This window comes from Lonchura striata, chromosome 6, assembly GCF_046129695.1.
Source record: "Lonchura striata isolate bLonStr1 chromosome 6, bLonStr1.mat, whole genome shotgun sequence".
In the NCBI taxonomy this organism is placed as follows: domain Eukaryota; kingdom Metazoa; phylum Chordata; class Aves; order Passeriformes; family Estrildidae; genus Lonchura; species Lonchura striata.
In genome coordinates this window covers 8,357,145-8,375,360 of record NC_134608.1, presented here as the reverse complement: position 1 = coordinate 8,375,360, position 18,216 = coordinate 8,357,145, and the positions used below count along the sequence as shown (strand labels likewise).

The 18,216-nt window shown below is 41.9% G+C and overlaps 1 protein-coding gene across 3 annotated transcripts; it reads right to left on the bottom strand.

Annotated features, from left to right (window-relative positions):
- Positions 1–3,900: 3,900 nt before the first annotated feature.
- On the bottom strand, positions 3,901–18,196 carry LOC110484093 (SERTA domain-containing protein 2). Of its 3 annotated transcripts, none has more exons than XM_021554496.2 (4): positions 18,060–18,196; positions 16,064–16,162; positions 14,963–15,081; positions 3,901–7,482 (listed from the first exon to the last, which is right to left on the bottom strand). In XM_021554496.2, the coding sequence occupies exon 4, from the start codon at positions 7,476–7,478 to the stop codon at positions 6,627–6,629; it is 852 nt and encodes a 283-aa protein (XP_021410171.1). In that variant the 5' UTR covers positions 7,479–7,482; positions 14,963–15,081; positions 16,064–16,162; positions 18,060–18,196; the 3' UTR covers positions 3,901–6,626. The 3 variants fall into 3 exon arrangements, with proteins under 3 accessions (XP_021410171.1, XP_021410170.1, XP_021410169.1); XM_021554495.2 differs by lacking the exon at positions 18,060–18,196 and adding an exon at positions 16,364–17,388; XM_021554494.2 differs by lacking the exon at positions 16,064–16,162.
- Between the last annotated feature and the right edge of the window lie 20 nt (positions 18,197–18,216).

Below are 18,216 nucleotides of genomic sequence, written 5' to 3'. Positions count from 1 at the left end.
GGAGTCCTACAATGCCAAACTAGAAACTTCATCTGTATACAAGAACAGGATTAACTTTTTCAGTTAACCTAGATTTGAATAAATTTTCAGTTTCCCTTATATTCTTTCAGAGCTCATAAACATGTATTAAATAGGTTGTAGTCATAAGCTCACAAAATGTTAAATTGTCATTAAATGGTGAATGAACAGCTGAGGTTAGTAATAAACATTATTAAAATCAATTATAAGATTAAAATCCCATTTTTATGTTTCCAGACAAGCAGAGGCCTGCAGAGGGGCTTAAGGGGGCAACTGATAGTGTGTGTAACATTCACTGATACACCAGACCCTCTTTTCCTCTGGGCTTTCAACTTTGCCTTTGCTTTTGTGAGCACTGGATGAATGTATGGAAAAATGTGTTGCGCTGTTACCCTGGGAGAAGGACGAATACGTCATCTTTCCCTCACATTAGCAGGTTTTACAGCCCTGTCCAAGGTACAGAACGGAAAGAAAAAAGGGTTCAGCCCTTGTGATTCAGCAGGGAAATGAACTACTGGAGTTCAAAGGTGATGGGCTCCACCTTCCAGGTCTTTCTCTTTTGGACAGGTGCTTTGGGCCACCTGAGCCCTCACTACCCATAAGGCTGCGTCAGACAAATGAGGGACCTTGTAACTCCCATTTCCAACCTGAGATAAACAAATTCACCATTCCAGGGGAAAAGACTAGCAAAATTGGAACAGCAAGATAATTCAATTCAGCTCCAAGGCTGGGCAGTTCTGGTAACCCTCCAGCCCCCGTGGAAATTTGGACACGACCGGCACATTTGGGGTACCCACAAAGACAAAACCAGACTCTCTCAACCGCCAAAAGATCAGGGGACAAACCATAGGGACATTTTCAGGCATATTTTGTAGCAACGAATGAATTTAGAATTCAGCCTCGCCTCCCGTGGTTATCGTGGGAGCTGTGACACGTTCTGCACGAGCAGCGGCCGCTCTTGCCGTGAGCCACTTCCGCGCTCCGCTGTCCCTGGCCGCCAGCCCGGGGTGCCAGCACCGCCGTGTCCCCACGGCCGCTCCAGAGGCACCCCGAGCCTGAGCTCTGGGAGTGGCACGCTGAGGAAATATCACTCTGTACTCAACAGTTTAAAGATACAAATTTCACCGTTTCTTAGTTCAGCTGTGAAATCCTGAGTTTTGGTGAACTGACTGTGTTGCTGTACTCGGCGTTTGCGGAAAGCAAATACTGCAGACTTCTGACATTTGTTTAGGGTTTTGAAAAGGTGACAGTGAGAGCAAGGCAGGAGATCTGCACAGCAGCACTAGGCAGGAATGCCTCTTTCTTCTGCTGGGATTAGAGGGAAAATAGACCCACAGAACAAAGTTTTACAAAGGTCCAATCAGCAGGGTGACTACTGAAATGCTTCCTTTGTGGAAGGAATGCTGTAAATGTTCTTCAGACAAAACCCCCTCAAACCAACTTCATTGTGAAAGACTGAAAAATTTTCAATGCATATTCTAAAATGTAGAATTTCATTAATAATAATAATTTTAAAAATAGTCAAAGAGGGGGGACAGTCAAGGATTTCTAACCATACTATAAGCCCCCCATTGGTTGCATATGCAGAAGCTGGAGTAAAAAACAAAAAAAATAAATTTTGTAAATTTTTTTTTTTTTTCAAAATGCAAGGTCATTGCAGGATTTAAAAGCACTCTGGTGGTTTTTAATTATGAAGATCAGCTTTAATAGTTTAAAAAATGGGACTTCCTGGAGTATGCCTGCTCCAGTTAAGACAGCAAAGGGAATTGGGCTGCCAACTGAGCTACCTGCAAATTAATTGTGAACCCCCAAATTTCCCTGTGGATCAAAGTTTAACTTTCCAGATCCACTCTGGAAGATTCAAAAGAGAAAAAGTTTTTGCTCCTTCTACTGAAATATGTCTGAGAACCTCCTAAATTGCCTCCCACAGCACAGCTTGGATGCCAGAGCACAGCCAGCCTGGCTTAGTGCTCTGCTGGGTGGGATAAGCAGGCCCTGATGAGGAAAAAATGTATGGAATGAAGTTGCAACATTTTTAGCTTTTTTAGTCGAGGCAAGATGCCTGTGAATGCTGGGCAAATCCTGAAATGCCAAAAATCCTCCAGCTTCCCCAAACCTACTTTATTAACACTTCTACATACACTTCTGCATCTTCAGAGCTCAGTGCCTCACTTCTAACATTGAACAGCTCAAAATTCGTTTTGCCACTAATTTATAACTCATCTTCCTCACAGAACTAGTGGATAGGTTATTTAACTTTGTGTATTTTACTGTAGCTTGTGCTGGAAAATTACTCTTCTAAAGTGTCCCTTCCAGCACACAGATTGCAGAGCTGGACAGAGCACCCAGCCCTCCCCAGGCAGCTGTTTGCAGCAGCGCTGCACTGAGCTGTGCTGCTCTGAATGCTTTTAAGTTCAGATCTTTCAGCGTGGCTAAAACCGATGCAAGTGTATGAAAGCCTACACCACTGAAAGCTTCAAAAATATTTTCTTAAAACACTGAAGTGCAGCACACCCTGGAAAGGCAGTGTTTTCTGCTGCCACAGGCACAGGCTCAGCTCCGTGCTGCAGCTTCCTCAGGAACGAGTCACTCCAAGAGCTGATGGCACGGGGGTCACACCACCGGGTTTCTGTGCAGTTCCCAGACCTGTGCTTTTCACACTGTGGTCAGCAGGTTCCATGACAAAGGGAAATCTGTAAGCAGCAGCCAGTGCAGTCTCATCAGTGAAAGTTATGCATCAATCTAGATTATATGTTTTTTCCCCTTAAAGTGGAGGGAACTTGATGTAATTCTTAAAATGGCACATAAAGAGGCTTGTTTCTATTTAAATGCCTAAAAATGAGGGTAAGTGGCAATTCTGCCTCCATTCAAACCTTAAAAGTTCATTGCAGAAGAGTTAGGATCTTATTTTAGAGGTCTACAACAGGAAGAGGATGAAAGCCTCTAAAGCTGAAGGTTTTATTTGTACAAGCAGCCTTTTGCTAGCCCAGAGTGGCAGGGCTTTGGTCCAGCCTGACAAGCACACAGGTCTGAAAAGTCACTGCTATGTGCGTCAAGGACACTTGTGACACTTGCTTTGAGGCACAGCAGCCCCTGAAGGGACACTGAGAACTGCAGGGGCTGGGAGCAGCTCACGGAGCACTGGAGACAAAGCCCAGAGGACACAGCTCAATGCCAAATTCCTGTGGCACCTGCTCCCAACAGGAATCCCCCCTCCCCACCGGCTGGAAAAACGCCCTGTGGGCCACCCCTGCTCTGGTTACAAAGGGGATGTGAGGGTGCAGTGCTTTTCAGTGAAAACTCAGCCAGAGCAAAGCTGCAGTTTGCGTAGCTGAAGTAGAGAAAACCTGTGGATTGTGGTAAATGAGTGTAACATTATTAGAAGATTCCAAATTCCAGACTCAGGCTCCCAGGGCTGGGAGGATGAGATGCTGTGTAAGAAAACAAGCACTAAACAATGGAGCAACAAACACCATGAAGACCCCCAGACCTTCTTATTACTAATAGTCTGAATTATTACTGTTAGAGGCATAAGTGCCCAGGAATTTCAGTGTTCACAGTCCCTCTTTGGAGGCACCCAGCTCAAGCTGTGCTGCTTTCCTAAAGGAATCCATCCTTCAGGGTATGTGGAAACCTCATGGGGAACACTGTTATGGGGCCTGGCATACGTAATTTCTGTACAGGTTTGTAAGGTATTTATTATTTCTAGGGATAAAGGATGGGGGGAGAGGGGGCATGTGGAGAAGGAAAAAAGATACAAATGCCTAGGGAAAATGCCATGTCTTTGTGTGTGAAAGACCAAAGAAAAGGTGGCAGGGTGCCACAGATTTTTTTATGCTTTGTTTTTAAAACAGTCACATACCAACAGCTCCAAAATATAACTGGTTTAAATGCAAAACTGTGGCTTTTATTTCCAAACATACAATAAATAGGTCCACCACAACTAGCCTCTAACTTCATTTTACATGGAAGGATTTTAAAGTTAATTTGTGCATATTTAAAAATTAAACTTCCCTTTGCACATAATTCCAAACATAACCAAACTGCATTACACACCAGCTCATGGTCTTGGCACTGTGACACAAGCAACCAATTAGAAACAGAGCTCTGTAGCCAGCACTTGTACAAAAATTGCATTTTGAATTGTTGATAAAAGATCTACCAACAATTAAATCTTTTGCTGCAGTATACAAAAAACTTTAGTACATAAATGTTGAAAAGCAAGTTGTCTTCTCTTCTGTTTCCGTAGAGACTGCAAAGTAAGTGGATTTATTAAGTGTTCACTATTTGCTATATGATACAATTTTCATACCAAAATATCTTTACTGCATAGTAACATTCCATATTTTCAAATGCAAAAAGAGATTAGATGCAGTCTTTTTATTTTATCCCTCATCACTGAATTTAAAGACATTTTTAACCGCATCTCTGTTTCATCACAGTGCAGAAGGCCCTTAATATTTCAAGGATTTATTCAGTCATATTTTTAATACAAAAGTAGAGGCTGAGGAAAAGCCAGAGTAGTCTATACACAATGCACAATCTGTGTACATTCTGAAGCTGTACCTCTTCAAGAACTAGCTATACACTCTTCAAACAAATCCCTTTATCCAGCAATTCAAAATGCTTTAGATCAGAAATTTTATATTAGAATCAATACAATATATGCATATAAATACATTTATACCCTTCAGTTGCTAAACAACCCAGATGGCTGCGAGGATGTGACCTGAAATGGTTCTCCATTGGCCTGGGATACCAAATTATGTCGGCAGCTAACTGTTAACCAAGAGAGTCACAGTAAAAAATGGAGATCTCTGCACAAGGTAGGTGTGCCACAGCATCAGTTAAGACTAGAAATACCAGGTGACACCCTGGCCCCTTCAACAGGGCCAGGATTTCAACTTCTGTGAGATGCAACACACAGGCAACATTTTTTCCCTCTGCCGACACTCTGTTCATAGAAAGTCTCAGCAGAACAACAAAAATCAAAAAAAAACAACAAACCAAAGCAAAGATTTTACAACTGCAAGTTTCCAAGACAGGTGCTGCATCTTTCAAGAACAAAGTAAAAGTTTTATAATTAAAAAAAGAAGGAAAAAAAAGAAAAACAAAATCCAAACCAAAAAAAAGCAGTGTGCAAGTGTGAAACTCGGAAGCCGATAGCAGGGATCGATCGAGACCTCGGTTCAGGCTGAAACACAGAACCCAAACTGCCTGATGGAAAACCAGTTCTCACTGCGAATCTCATCTCCAGCTGAGCAGGATGTTTGTGTATCTGCATAAAAACACCCCCGCCCCACCCAGGACAGCAGCTCTGGGGCAGCAGCTCTGGGGTTCCAAAGCCCAGGTGGCCCCAGCCCCGGGGAGGGACAGAGCCACCAGCCCTGGCTCCCCACAGCCCCACGGGTGCTCCAGGGCTGTCACAGCAGAGGGTGACGAGTTCTCAGTGCTCTCAGCTGGGCTTCTGAAAGGATGAAGAAATGGTGGCTGAGTATCCTCCAAAGGTGCTAGAGGTTTTAAGTTTGAAGCGTTTCTTCCCACAATGCCAGGTATACAAATGTGTATCTCTTTAAATAATATTGCACATAAAAATCATCTTAAAATTTGTAGTGAAAACAGGGTTGAAGGACAGTGTTTTCCAAAAGAGAATAAAAAGCTACCTGTACATAGTAAATTTTAATTTAAAGAACGCCAAGATTATTCAAAATCTAAGCACATAATACTGACAGAAAAATGTTAAATTGCACAATCTACATATAAATTAATTTGTAAATACTTAAAAGTTTTTAAACATTGAATACCCTTGATTTCACAAATCAGCAAGGTCACTGTCAAAGGATCAACTTAATGAGTTAGAAGTACTTTCCCCCAGAAAGAAACAGAAACAAAAAGATTTGCAGTCTCAGATGAAGCACTGGAAAGAGTTAAAGCATTTCAGCTCAGAGGTAGTGCTAAACACATCCAACTAGAAGTCCATTATATTTGAACTATGATGAAATAACGTAGTAAAATGTAGAAAGACTATAAAATTTACAAAAATAAATAGTTCTGAATGCTTTAGAAAATGCAAGAGACTTTGTTGGTAAGTGTCTTGATCTGCTTTTCTGACCAAAAGAAAGCAAAGCGTGTCTCATTTTTAAAATATACCCATCTCTAAGAACGTGTCTGCAATCCACACAATCTAACTCTGCAACTTGACAGATGCCAGCCTGGCATAGACTCTGATATTAAAAATAAAGTGGAGGCTTTTTAAAAGATCACCTCGTATGAAATTTGCTTTGCATGTAAATTCTTCTGTCAAATTAAAAATTGCACATAAAAAAGTTTATTGAAAGAGGCATGAGGGGTGATGAGGGTATGTGCCCATTGTTCCACATACACCCTGGAAGGAAAATTATGATTGCACAGTTCTGATAAATAATTTTTCTTTTTAAAAATCTGCCACTTTTTTGGTTTGTAAGTTTTGGAATTATTCAGAAAACTCTACTATGGACAAATTATTATTTAGTTTGCTTTTTAAAGAATTCTTTACAGCTATTCCAGTGGCTTTTATCCTGAAACCAAATCAAGTGGCAGTCTAAAAGTATCTTTGGGTAAAACAAGTATCAGGATCCAACGAGAATTTCCATTATGTGGTCCAATTCACTCAGATCTGTTCTACATATCTGAATGTTGTTTGCTGAAGAAGAATTACAAGATGGGAAGGTTTTCAATGGTTCTTCTGTAGCAAGAGATGGTGATCTGGGTGGCATCAGGGGAGGGCAACAGAAGTCTGAATCATACATTGAAGTGTCAATATCTTCAAAAATGTCATCTATTGCCAAATCCTTCAAGTAACTGGTTGAATTTGAAATCTCAAAGGAACCAAACACACATTCAGCTCCCTTCAAATCCTGTCTGTCATCTTCTAGTTTCAGACCAGTATTTTCTGGAAACTTTGGCTGGTCATCTCCAGTAGAAACCAGACAAGTAGGTGGGCTGATATCTTCTACAAAGTCTAAATCCTTCAGAATAGACGAAATAGCAGATGACATGTCATCGTCTGAAACGATCAGCAGGCTATTTTCAATCGGGTCTTCTACAGACCGCAGCTCACAGCAGTGAGACTCCTGCTGACCAACTCCTGAAGGCAACTGAAGGGACATCCCAGGAGACTCCAGCCCTGTGTAGCTGTGAGAAGCAGGAGCAATGCCAGGGCAGATATTCACTGGCTGCTGGTTGCTCTCTTGTCTCATCTCCTCCTGGATCTGCCGCACGGTGTTGGCGATGAGCACGGAGCGGTGCAGGTTGGGCTCCACCAGCATTTTGTACGTCTGCAGCTTGGTGAGGCACATGTTGAGCACCAGCTGCCGCTTGAGCGGGTAGGGCAGACCTCGACTGGAATCAAAGGCACTCGAGAGACCAGCCATGCTCTCCTCATAGTCACTCAGCTTGCGCTTTAGGCCTCTCCCCAACATGAACCTGCAAGACAAAAATCCTCAATTAACCCTGGGCAGGCCCAACAGACAATGCTGAGAACCCTGTAGTGTACAATGTATTGGTTAGCTGAGACTTTTGATGTCACAGAACATCAAGAGATAGAAAGGAATCCTACACAATAGTACTTCCATTGAAAATATGCATTTTCCAGCTATATTGTTTCATGGCAACCTTTTTCCTAAACAGAAAACATGGAAGAAATATACTAACTCTTCTTAAAAAAAACTATATACTTCTAAGTATATATGTGTCCACATGAAATAAAATAGATGCTTGTATACTCTACAGAATATTTAATCATTGCCATTTTAGCATTCATTCTTAGGTACAGCAGGTAAGATTTCAAGCTAGTTTTCAACACTCATTTTGATCTCATTAAGTCATTCTAATGTCTTGCTCAGTGTCTCTGAGAACATACATAGAATTCTATGTAGGACTGATTCTTCTCTTTTTTCTTTGGTGACCCAAAACTGTTTTACAGCAAGACCAACAGCAGGACCTCCCATGACGTCCTTAGATCCATTCCACAGCTTGGTAGTTTGGTTAAATGTGGGAGGAAATCTGGCTGGGCCACTGAGCTCACAGAGAGACAATGGGTTCACAACCTGCTACTGACTTCATACTAAGAACACCAGGCAGGAAGCCATCAATCAGCAATTTAAAAGCGACCAAATTTGGTAAAATTGTTATGAAAAAAAAATAGAATTTAGTTGCTTTCACTCTGCTTTGTGTGCTCTTGCACTGAAATACATTAGGTCTAGAACAAAGTGGTATAAAAACCTGTACACACAGTTCTAAAATATAAGTGAGTTAAACAAATATCTGCTCGGGTACTTTGCAATTACAATCCCAAGTCTAAAGAGTTTTATTAGGGACAACAAGCCCTATGCAATCTCTCATATAAACTCACAAAAGGAGTACACTCTGTACAGAAAACTGGTAAAATATTAGTTACACACATCCTAAAGTGTCCAGGAATACAGACACCTTGTTCCCAAACTATTAGACACCAGTGGCAGATGAAGGGCAGATCCTTCATGCACAATGATCCAAACCCTGCATGCTGCTGAGGGCCTCCCAACTTCCTTTTCATGTGAGCACTGGATGCTGCCAGCAATAGCTCAGCTGATGGCCGCAGCTGCCAGCTGCTAGCCTGTTGCTAGACTTTTGGGAACAAGGAGAAGGCAGCAGGATAAAGCCTCTTTTACTTTCAGGATTTCTCCAGATTTGCAGGGCTCTAAGGCTATGTCCATCTGCCTAGACAAGGCTGCTGGAGAACTCAGCTCCTCTGAAGGAACAGAAAGCAAGCAGTGCATCCTCCTCAGCAAGCCACACAGACAGCTGCTACAGGACTTCAGGTGTCAGACTTCTCAACAGTAGATGTTTTGGTTTTTTTTTTTTTTTTTTTTTTTTTTTTTTTTTTTTTAAGGACATATCTGGATGAAATTCAGTTTGTCCTAGGACTGCATTTTTACTTAGCAAGGAGTATTCTGGTCTATATTCATTAACATAGTCATTCTTGAAACAGCAACAAACTTTAATTACTTGTAATCTTACCACTTCTGCAACTTTTTAACTCTGTTTTTCTCCAAAGCTTTCTGCTAAAGTGCCACAGCACCAGCTGAATCTCTTTAAAAACCAGAGGGTGTCTGGAAGTGGTGTACATGTTCACCTGGGTCATCATCCTACACTGATCATTTATCACTCTCCCACTCCAGCATCCCATTAAGGGCAAACAGACCCAGCCAGTACCGAGCACTCCAATACAACAAAATCAGAACAAATCTGGATACAGAGTTTAGGCACAAAATATAAAAGTATTTTGGGGAGGCAGTGTGTGTGTGTCAAGGATCCTCAAACTACTGACAATACTGTCAGTTAACTGATAATTTTTGACACAATCTATGGAAAATCACATTTATGCAGGACAAGTAGACTGCAGCAAATATACTGACTCTCGTTGTGAAAACAATAATTTATGCAAATCATAAACTCACAATGAAATTGTGAACTCTCCATTTCAAATACCATTTAAGTGTTGCGTACTACCTCAAGCACTACTTCAGAGCATGACTCTAAGAACAAAAATTACGCATCAAAACAGCTGTTTTTTCACTAAGCACCATCATTCCCATACACTGCACACTAGTGGGGTTTGTTTGTTTTTCTCTCGATTAATTAAACAGACCAAAATTTACACCCATGAGGGAATGAAGATATGACCACACAGGAAATAGCAATTCTGACATATCATACATTCAGAATGCTTCGTTTTGCTAATTTACTACTTTTAGTATTTTTTTAAAACACACATTTATACTTTGTTAGACACACAGGGCATACTATTGTAATCTCTTTGAATTATAAAAATTATGTTAATTCCAAACATCTCAAAAATGTGCTAGTATTTAATTCTGTAAGCAAGCTTAAAGAGCAAGCAGGCTATGATATGCAAGGATGTATAATTTCACAGAAACAACTGAATATGACATGTATTATTTTTCAATTCAAATGGTAGTCTCGTTAGACGAAATACTTCATGCTCATATAGGCAGACCCCCCTCTTTTAATTCCTCAAATTTCCTTCATAAAATTTGTCCCAGAGCATTTTAGAAATATGTAACAATGCTTGAGCATGACAGCACTTGACTGTAAAAGTGAAGTGCAAGAAACACTATTTGCTCCAACTTCAAAATATTTCTACTTAACATACTCCCCACTCCCAATATGTATTTTTAAAATAAACAAACACAGTACTACCTTATATTTTAGAAATTCTGTCTAACACTGATTTATTTCCTAACAAGAAGGATCCCCTACTCTCCCTCCTGGAGCTAGATAACTTCAGAGGTTAGACAAAAATTTGGAAAAGTCTAACAAAAACCAGAGTACCATTGGTACAGTGGATTTAAAAATGACTAGTGTCATGGTTGCTACAGGAGACATTAAATTTCAGTTCTTGTCAAACACACTCAGCTGCTGACCTACAAAAGACACAAAGCCCCTTTGTTAGCAGCTAATCTACATTTTATCAGGCCTTTTACTTTACTTTCTAACACAAGAATTTCTGATGGGATCAGATCCTTAACAAACAACTGTATATTTTCTAACTAGCTTGCTCTTCTATAGCACTGCAATTTACACCCCATCCCAAACCCAAAATTCAGTCAGATGCTGTTTCACAGAATTACTTTGCAGAAGATGCTGATGGCATTATTTAATTATGCAGTGCTTATTCCACTTCAATTTTTGGTAGCAAGGCAAACGAGCAGCACACACAAACCCCCAGAGCAGTGTCAGCCCTTCCATCAGCTGACACGAGGGCACAGCCAGCACAGAGCAGCACAATCTGGGCACACTAAAGCACAGTCTCCAGAAACTGCACTTTTCTTCACCGTTATTCCAGGAACCTACTCACATCTCAAAAAACTGGATCAACTAACAGGATTTTGGGATGTGCTAATCTGATAACTCTGTAATTTGTAAGTAAATAAACTGAATAAAAATTAAAAGTTTATGGCAACTTCAAATGTGAGGTCTCCACATAGATGTTCAACCATAAAAGCAGCAAGCCCTAAGTCACCCTTTTCTTGAACTTGAAAAAGTTCACAACAAAGATTTTTCTTCCATTCAGATGATCTATTTTAAAATCTTTTGTCATAAAAAAACAGTAACAATGAGAAGCAACACATCACAACTTTTTTCCTGGCATCTTCTCATCCTATCTCATTATAGTAATGCAAACTGAGCCACAGGCCGTTTACAGCAGAATGCTTTTTTAATTAAAATAATTTTTCAGACATAGAGAAAAGGAAGCAAAGTGAACTCAGTATTTGGGAGTATCAAACTCTCTATTCACATCACTGAACTTCAATGGAGTCTATGTAGAAATTCTACCCTGACACCATATTCCTCAGTTCCTTCCAGTCCTCCATGGAGGACATTTCACTGCAACTCCTCCCTGCTAAGATGGGAAGAAGCATCCAAGCACTGTAATCCTACACCATACCAGGGTTTGAAAAAACTTGGGAGGGAAGAAGCACGTCTCTGGTTGGCAAATCCACACAAGACCAAACAAACAGGCCTGGTCAGGGTGCAGCTACTCAGAAGAAACATTCCAGGCTACCAAGAAAAATTCACATTGCAACGTGTTGTGGACAATACAGGGCCCGTGCCACCATTTCAGCTCCATCTGTCACACGGTCTGACAGTGCAGCTGCCACTGACACATGGTGGGGAAGTGCAGCTGGGAACACTCTCAAGGAATAACGCAACATGTGAAAACCCTCAATTACTTCTATCTGGGCAAACTACTATTAAAAACTTTTTTTGGAATATATGGGAAAACTAAAGAGAAAAGTTAAACAATGTTTAGAACTCAGGACCTAACAGAGGTTTAATTTTCAGTGGAGAAAAGTTTAAAAAATAATGAGTATATCAAACACAACTGCCACAGTTAGTATCACCAGAATATGAACTTTTCATGCTCAAAACAAGCACTGCATTAAACTACACAACAGATATTTATTTACCACTAAATATGTTTAAATAGCAAGATAATAAAGTACCTGGCCTTCACTATCCAGGTAAAGACAACTGAATTCAGAGTGGTTCCTTTTGGCTTTTCTTTTTAGAATATTATTGAATTCAAACTTGCTTGATCCTTTCTGTACAGTTACACTGCTGTATTTTTCAGCCCAAGACTGCCTCAAAGTGAAATACTTTTTTTTTTTTTTTTTAAGGACAAAAATACCAGCTTTGGAGGTGTGTAAGCTTTCACTCATGAGTGAAAACTGCCTGTCCAGTTTGCAGTAAAGCAACTTATGTATTAAAATCAAAATTAAGAGACTCCTTGCTATTGTAATTTGGTCATATCCCTCTCAAAGTCTCCTTTGTCTCGTAACTGTAGAACCCATGTAAGAGTAAAGACAGGCAGACTCTCTGGGCTGTAGACTTGTGCTAGTGACTGACCAAGGCTGGCTGATAACCTGGTGCTCTGCTCACCCCTCTCTTCATTGACACATCTCACAAGCACACATCTATCTGCAGGAAGTGCAAAGCAAGACAAACACCCCAACAGTTACAGCTGTTCCCCAGAATTATTTGATGTATGCTGTACACTATTTTTAATGCTAATCCTTCCCCTACCTGACAGACATTTTTAGGCAACACAACTTCACAAGCAGTTTTAATTAAGTGCTGGACTGGCTATTGGCTTGTATTTCATGTAGAAGAAAGTGCACAAGGAAATGGAAAGGCTGAAGGTGCAGTTAACAGACACAGCACAAATCCCTTCCTCCCATCCAGGCTTAGGGCTGATCACTTGGCCATGCCTTACATAACAGTGTAAGCTGTCAGAGCACACACAACATCTCTGATCTGGGGTCCACAGCGAGTGCCAGAGATCCCCCACACTACATCTTGGCTGTCACCCTGAGCAAGTGAGGAAAGGACTGAATGCCTTAGGAAACACCAAATGAAAGAAGTTTAGACCTGAGGATACTTCCATAAATACAAAAGTGTGTATAAGCCCATTGCCTCCCCACCCCCCCTCAGCCCTGCCCCAGTTTAGCCAAGATGAGTAACTGCTGGAGAAGGCACAAGTGACTAAAAGTGTGCATACAGGGAGGAGTGCAGCCCTACCAGCTCACTCCCATACCTAACCTCCTATGCAACAACTTCTTCACAGGAGTCACAAATTAGCAGAAAATGGCTGCTCAAAGAAAGAAGACATAATGTCAACTTTTAGGTCAACAAATCCTGACCTACAACGTGCCCACAGTCTGGTACAAAGCAAGAGGAACACAGAACCAAGATATGCTACTGTTCAGATTCAAGAAACCCCAACAAAAACAACAAACCCAAAAACAAACACACACACAACTCTGGAAACAAAACAAAAAAAACCCCACACCTAAGGATTTCCCTACATTTTGAAAGTAAGACTAGCCTGAGTAGCATTCATTAGGAAAGGAATGAGAAGAAGACAGTTTAGTACAGAATTATTCTGGAATTAATGCTCCTACTGTCATTCACTATGTGTGGAAGTAGAAAATAAACCTGTATCATACACAAATATTTTAGGAGCTGAAACGATGTTTAGGAAGCACTTGGAAGTAAGTTTTACTTTGATTTAAAAGTTAGTTTGAAACCCCCCACAACAACCTATTTATGTTATGTCTACTGGGATCTGGAAAATTCCTGCACTTAAGGACATCTTTCAAAGTTCCTTACTCCCATTTCATTTCACAAAGCAGTGATAAGAGCTTTCTTCACAAACTATGGCAGCTGAGTTTCAGAGCATGGCATTTCACTCTGGAGAAGGAACTCCTCTGTTAGGATCTGTACCTTCCACAGCTATAAGAAGTGGGTTCCAGTGCTCAGTAGAGAGAAACTTCCACCCATAAAAAACCCCAAACTAAACCACAATCATTCTTGTCTGTCACTTGTATATCTTGTTCCACATTTATTAATAAAGCTCATGTGTATACTTTTAATGAGAGTGTGTTTAGCAAGGTTTTTTAGGTATTTTGGGTGGATTTTTTTTTAATGGAAGAAGGGCCTGGAATAATTCAAACTAAGAATCAATACTAGTTGGCAAAAGCTAATACATAATCAAGAGTTACTAAACCTAGAAACTCCCATAGTAAAACTAAACTATAATTAAATGAGAATGTAAGACTCATAAAGGAAACAAGAAGAACCAAACCACCATGGTTCCACCAAAGCATCTCACTGGAGAGACAAAGGATCATTAGAGCTGCAAATGCAATGACAGACCTCTGCACAGCTTGTTCCAGTCAACTGAACAGTTCTTAATCCCATATTTGCTTCAAACAGAAATACTAGGTGCATTTCCCTACATAACACTGACACATGTTTTAGGGTTACAGTGATCTAAAAATCTACTAATAAATGAAGTTACAGCTTATTAAATATTAAAAATTGGCACGCCCGTACTTTAACAGAAAAAAATGGACTATTAACAGTAAAAGAAAACAAGGGAAAAAAAGCTCTTTTCCTGGTAGAGGACTGTGCATTTATTCTTTCACTAACCAAATCAGAAATAATTGAATTTTCTCTCGTAGCACGCAACTTCATTTGAATATCCAAAGTGCCACCTTGTCACAAGACAAAACTGCAACACACAATTTTAGCAGCTGAAGAGTGGATCTTACCATAAGACTGAAGTCTTAGTTAGGCAATTTCCAAGATGAATGTGATCTTAAGGTATTATGCTTTATTGCATTGTAACAATATCCCCTTATCAAGGAAAAAATAGTAAAAGAAATTCAAAATACTCAAACCAAAGAGTTTTTACCTCGCTTTATATTATATATCCCATTTTTAAAAGACATATTTCAGTTTACCATTCTAATTCATATATAACATCTGTAGCCCATTATCAGAACATGTCCTATGCATGTAAGACACAATTTCATAAAAACATATAAGTAGTTACCCTTAGAAAACAGAAAGGAGTCCAGGCAGGAAGATTCTGGATTTTGCATAAAGTGTGGTCATCCAAAAGTCTCGAACTATCCCAGAGGCCAAGCCATCCACCGAGGTAGGATGATGCAACTTAAGAGGAAAAACAAAATCAGAGTATTTAATTACTGTGTGGTGGCTTTTATTTTTTTTAGCTCAGAAGCATTAAGCACACAATTCAACACAACTTTTTAAATTATTTGTGGTAAATTCTATAAAAGCAGATAAATATGGGTTAAACCCCTGAATTCATGAATACACTGAAATAAGAGGACCTAACAGTTTTACCTGTGAACACATAAAATGTAGAAATTATCTTTCCTAAATGAGTATTGCAGAATGCTGATCCTCTAAGCGTTAGGCTTTAGGATAAGGACTTGCCCTGCTACTTCCTCAGGTTATAGAACACCCATTTACAATGTAATCATCTCTAAAATTACATAATCAGGACAGAATACCATGCATTGTGAAGAACTACATTTCAGAATTATCCCCTAATGCTTACAGGCTACAAAAGCAGTTAGATTTTTATTTAATTCCCCAACTTTCCTCCTTTTCAGCATACAAAAAACCAGTATGAGAAGTCAGCTGACAAGGTGTCCTACGATTGTGTCTAATGTTCAGTGTGGCACCATTTCCATCAAAGCCCTGATAGAGCAATATCTGCAGTATGGCTAGAGACCACATGGATTAAATTATGTATTAGCTGAAAGTATTGGTAACTGGACAATGTGAAAAGGCTGAAGTGACAAAAAACTATGGGCTAGGCTAGGAAATGTGGAGGGAATTGCATGATCCATGCTCTTGAGGTCTCACCCCCACCTGGAGAAGCAAAGAGTAATGAATTCCAAGAATTAAAGGCCTTGCAGGGGCTAACAGCCTGCAGCCAGGATTGGATGTGACATGCCTGTTTGTGCACATCACACACACAGACACCTGACCCAGCCTCACAAATGCACCGCAGGAGCAAGGATCAGCACTAGCTGCACACACACAGTCCTTCGTGATCAAAAATCAAGAGTTCATACATTACTTCACAAATCTTAAAATAATACATAGTGAAAGGCAGTCTTACATTCAGACAGACGGGCAAGTAAACGCCTACAGTTCATCTTACATAGCAACTCATAGCCTGATGCTACCAAAGGGCTCCTCCGCTTACAGAACCTCGGAACTGTAAAAATGCAGTAAAACAGCAGTAAAATGCCCGTGACCTAAGCAAGCCAAATCTAACCCACAGCAACAAACACGTTAACATCTCCCTCCTCCTCCTAGAAGCTGCCTTCTTTCCCTCTATAATGATATCCATGCTATCTGTAAGTAAATAGGAAAAAAAAAAAAGCCCCAAACAAAGAGACAAATGAAGATTCATAACCTATTTGCTCTGAAACAGCAGGACTTCAGATGGTCACTATTGAGGTTCATTTAAAGTGTACTTGTCAGGTCACAGGGAGAGGTGTGCAGTCACTGCATTTTCTATATACTGAATATAAAAACACATGTTTTAGAGTTTTAGGATTCTTTAATGCTAAAACAACGTCACAAAGCTAGCAAGCATAGTAAAATGTTGAAGAGTTTTAGATTTCAGCACCTTATCTACAAAACCCCAAACCCAACAAAATTAGAAGCACTGGATAAAAAAAATAGTACTGTTACTTGTGTTTTAGAAGTCCAATATTTTGCTAGAAGGAGATGAAGTCAATAAGTTTTCAAATTTAATTTCTTTATTAGATATTTCAAAGGATTCCTGCAAAAGTAACTGTGGAGGTTTTGACTTTTGCCCTGTATGATTTCTGGGCACACTGGGTTAAATGTCAAGAAGAAGTACAGAAGTAAGATTATTAGGTTTACTTTTTACAATCTGTTAGGGAAAAAAAAAAACAACCATAGAAGACACAGTAGTTGCAAATCACTATGAATTATATCTCTTTTGTGGATTTCTTTTTGTCTTCCCTTCCTGTGTTTAGGGGTCACTTTAGAATTTTGAGATCACAGCATCATTTCAATTTTTATGGTACTTCCCACACTGCAGTTACCTGCCTGAATTACAGAATTTTAGCCACATCAAAAAAAAAGTGGAAAACTACAGCATAAGGCTTCCACCTATGCTTTTAGAAACGAGCATTCCAGCAGAGTTTGAAGAATTCCAGGCCTAACTAGGGCGGAAATTATTAACTGCACCTATTTGCGAGCTTAATCTGCAATATGCATAGAGACCAATCTTATGCTCCTCCAGTCCTATCCACCTGCTCGCAGCCCCGACTAACACGCGTTTACTAAGGCGAACAAAACCTGCTATTTAAAAATGTAACCGCAGCTTACACATTAAGTCGCAACCAGCGAGCGGCAGCGATGGGGAGCGCCAGGCTGGAGCCGCCGGGGTTCAGGGAAAGCCCTTTCCTGCCGGGGTTCAGGGAAAGCCCTTTCCTGCCGGGGTTCAGGGAAAGCCCTTTCCTGCCGGGGTTCAGGGAAAGCCCTTTCCTGCCGGGGTTCAGGGAAAGCCCTTTCCTGCCGGGGTTCAGGGAAAGCCCTTTCCTGCCGCGCTCCCGCAGCCGCTCCCGCGGCTCCTGCCACCATTTGGCCTTTGTGGAAGGAGCGCCGGTGCTTCCTGCGGGCGTCCCGCCCCCGCCGCGGCCGTGGGCAGCGGTAACCAGAGACAACCTTGGGCTTCCCGAGCTGCGAAAAGTTACACTCCTCCCCCTTCCTCCGCCCGGCTCGCCCAGACCCCGGCCGGGCTAATTATAACTGCGCGAACAACTTCCACCGCCGGCCGCGCTCCGGCCGCTCCCCCCGCGGCTCCCCGGGGCCGCCGCGCCCGCACCCGGCGCCGCCGTGCCCGGCCCCAGCGCGGCGCCCCGGGCCGCCCCGCACCGCCCGCCCCACCTGTCCCCGCGGTGCCCTCCTCCCCACCGCACCGCCGGGTGCCCCCCCGCCCCTCACCGGCAGAGCCCCCCCGCCCCGCCGGGGCTCCCGCCGCCCCCGCCTCGGCCTCCCGCCGTCACCCCGCGACCGCCGCTGCCCGCCCGCTGCCCGCGGCTGCCAGCCCCGCGCCCTCCCGGCCGGCGCCTCACCTGGGAGCGGAGGAAGCCGCGTTCCCTCGCAGCCGGCCGCGCTCCCTCCCTCCGGCGGGGCTGGACTCGGCCGGGAGGAGGCGGAGGCGGCGCCACCCCCGCCGGGCCCCGGCAGCCTCCGCTCCGCCCTTCCCTCCGCCCGCCGCTCCCGCGGGGG

Bases quoted from the DNA above. Each gene is read 5' to 3' on its own strand.
- LOC110484093 (XM_021554496.2), bottom strand. From the start codon at position 7,478: ATGTTGGGGAGAGGCCTAAAGCGCAAGCTGAGTGACTATGAGGAGAGC.